This window comes from Austrofundulus limnaeus, unplaced genomic scaffold (genome assembly GCF_001266775.1).
Source record: "Austrofundulus limnaeus strain Quisiro unplaced genomic scaffold, Austrofundulus_limnaeus-1.0 Scaffold420, whole genome shotgun sequence".
In the NCBI taxonomy this organism is placed as follows: domain Eukaryota; kingdom Metazoa; phylum Chordata; class Actinopteri; order Cyprinodontiformes; family Rivulidae; genus Austrofundulus; species Austrofundulus limnaeus.
In genome coordinates, this window is record NW_013952822.1 from 294,821 (window position 1) to 297,727 (window position 2,907).

Below are 2,907 nucleotides of genomic sequence, written 5' to 3' on the forward strand. Positions count from 1 at the left end.
GTACCTACCTGACCCTAAAACTAACCTAAACTCAACTCACCTTGGTCCTAAACCCAAACCCAACCCACCAACAGCATTTAAACCAAATGGGGACTCGATTTTTGTCCCCAAATGCACCAGTTGTCCCCAAATGTAGGCATTTTGTCTTAAAATTGCCCCCAAATGTCACCAGAACCCCACCCACACACACACACACAAACCGAGTCATGCTGCAGTCATGAGACCTAAAACAAATTAAACACCTAAAAACACTGATGACCAGTTTATTTGAGTTCATTAAAAAAGATTAACCTTAGTTTAGTTTTTTCTGTAGAATTTAATAAAAATGTGCTTAGTCTGGATTAAACATCTGATCTAGTGAAACATATTCCAATTGCCCATAAAGCCAAATCAAAGCCGAGTTAAAGCCTGGTTAAAGCTTGGTTAATTGATGTCTGTTCTCAGTCTGACCAGCAGGCGGAGCTCTGCAGCTCTGACGTCAGTGTCTACAGAAAGAAGCGTGAAGAAGAAACTAGACCGGAAACAAACTCTTACAACACTTGAAGCTTTTAGCGCCAACCAGAACCTGACTTTTACAGACCGAGACRAGAAATGGAGTTCTACAGAGCGAAACCAGAACCGGAGTTCTACAAACGGGGACCATAAGGACCACAGACTGCCAGTCCCGCATCCTGGAGATGGACTCCCTGCAGCTGTTCCTGGACCGGTTTGGACCCAGCTGTGAGGCGGTCAGTACCTGAATTCAAGTCACGTTTGCTTCCGTTCATCAGGTGAACGTTGTGACGTCACGGTCAAATGGTTTCTTTGTAAACACTAAGACAAAACTCCTGAGGATCAGAGGAGATTCGGGTTCGACCCAGTCTGGGGAAACCCTGTAAAGTCTTACAAATATAGATAAAGTTTGGTTCAATCAAAGAAAACCGAGTTAAGGAAATCTGTTGTGTTCTTCCAGACTTTTGTTTTTCTGTAAAGATAAAAATAAACTCTCAGGCATTAAAGTGTTTGTCAAATTTAAATTGATTAAATTATGGACGTACGGTAAGTACTTAATTCTGTCCTACGTTGCTTCTAAAACCTGACTTTGTGTAAATAAAATATAAAGAAATTGGGCACTTTATGTAGCAAGACACAAACTGGACCTTAGAAAGTTTAAATATGTTGAAATATCTGTAAATGATTAGYTCCAAGTTAAACCAAATTATTCACTGATACTTTTTTACTGAGAATCGGAAAAGAGTTTCACTCAGGGCTGCATAACAACGCTAATTTGTTGTCATCAGGAAAAACTGCATAAACTGCAATAAATAACTGGCTCAGATATTTGCATCCATGCGTTTAGTCAGCATCAGTCTGATAAACAAAATGAACCAGATACCACATCAAATCACAGCCACAGTGGATAAAATGTTGCACAGCTGCAGAGAGAAAGTTTGCAGTTGTATTTAGGTCTGTTAACTTTTATTTAAAATGATTTAACCAATTTTCAGATGTTTTTATTATTTATTAAATAACTGATAGTAAGGAGGTGATTTTCAGTATTTAGAAAATGTTTTATGGAGCGATGTCGTAAAGTCATTAAGAAACTGTAGTGCATGCAGTTTGTTGTTTCACTGCTACTACAGCAACTGTGTCTAGCTGGAGTTTTTAAAAATAAAACTGTCATGTTGGAATAGAAATGATGTATTAGTTTGTTTGTTTTTTTGCTCTAAACCCAGAGCAGAAAGACATCAACTCTTCATACTTAAGTATTTGTTAATTTACTGCACATCATATTGTCATCACCATATTAAGGCACTGTTATCACACATTGCAGGTTTTCCTCATATTGTTCAGCCATAAAACGAACAAAACTATGTTAATAAAGCCTTATGTTTTACAAAAACACACCAATTACTCCGAATCCGCCCTAATCCAACCTGAGTCCAATCTAAATCTGAGCCCCCGCCCCGCCCCGCCACTCTAAACCTAAATCTAAAGTCCGAGTGATGAAACATTTCAGGATTTGTGACAAAAGGCTGTCAACAAAGGTAAAAGGAAATATTTACAAGAGATTAATGAGACCAGCTGTGATGTATGGTTTGGAGATGGCGATATGAACAAAGGAGACAGAAGTGGAAGTGTCAGAGCTGTGACGAGGATGGAGAAGATTAGGAATGACATCATCAGAGGTACGGCACAGGTTGAAGGACTGGGAGATAAACGTGGTGTCAGCTTGGTATTAATCACTGATGGATGCTGTGTGTCTGCAGGAGTCTGTGTGGCTGAAGAACATCTTCACCTTCATCACTCAACACCTGAGTCCTGGTACATGTGGCTCCGCCCCCTCTTCTGATGGCCAGTCGTCTGCAGGTGAGCCAACCAAGGGTTGGAAACAAGGTTTCTCCACCGGTCACATTTGGTGGAGGAGAAAAATTTATATCGGCCATTCAGACATTTGACCAGCTATTGTTTTCTTTTTTGTGTTAGCTGGTTACAAACTCAATTATTACAATCACATCATACATATGATGTATGGGAGACCGGGGACAGTTGCAACACTTTTTGCATTTGACTCTGTTACTCAGAGATGGTTTCAATTAGACAAACCAAATTTTAATACAATAAACTTACATCTGCCTGTTAATAGTCAAAACCATTTATAGATGATTAAAGAATGTAAATTCTTCACAATTTGCATTTGAAAATGAAAAGTTAGATGTTGCAACTGACCCCGGGTCTGAGGGACAGTTGCAACATTGTTTGGGTGTGGTTACAACATATTAATACAACATATTTCACTGTAAATTAAAGTTTTTATTATTGTTATATTCATATTATTGCTAAATTAATAAAAACTACAAGTTTTAATGATATTACAGTGTAATTTATTTATTCTTTTTGATCAAATGACAAATATAAATTTGCCTT

General features: G+C 38.2%; 1 protein-coding gene across 1 annotated transcript in view; it reads left to right on the plus strand.

Moving 5' to 3' along the window:
* Nucleotides 1-501: 501 nt before the first annotated feature.
* Nucleotides 502-2,907, plus strand: part of ctc1 (CTS telomere maintenance complex component 1) — a 25,774-nt gene continuing 23,368 nt past the window's right edge. The window contains exons 1-2 of the mRNA XM_014024383.1: nt 502-728; nt 2,250-2,349. Of these exons, the coding sequence (XP_013879837.1) occupies nt 678-728; nt 2,250-2,349 (151 nt within the window). The 5' untranslated portion in view covers nt 502-677. The remainder of the gene's footprint in view (nt 729-2,249; nt 2,350-2,907) is intronic.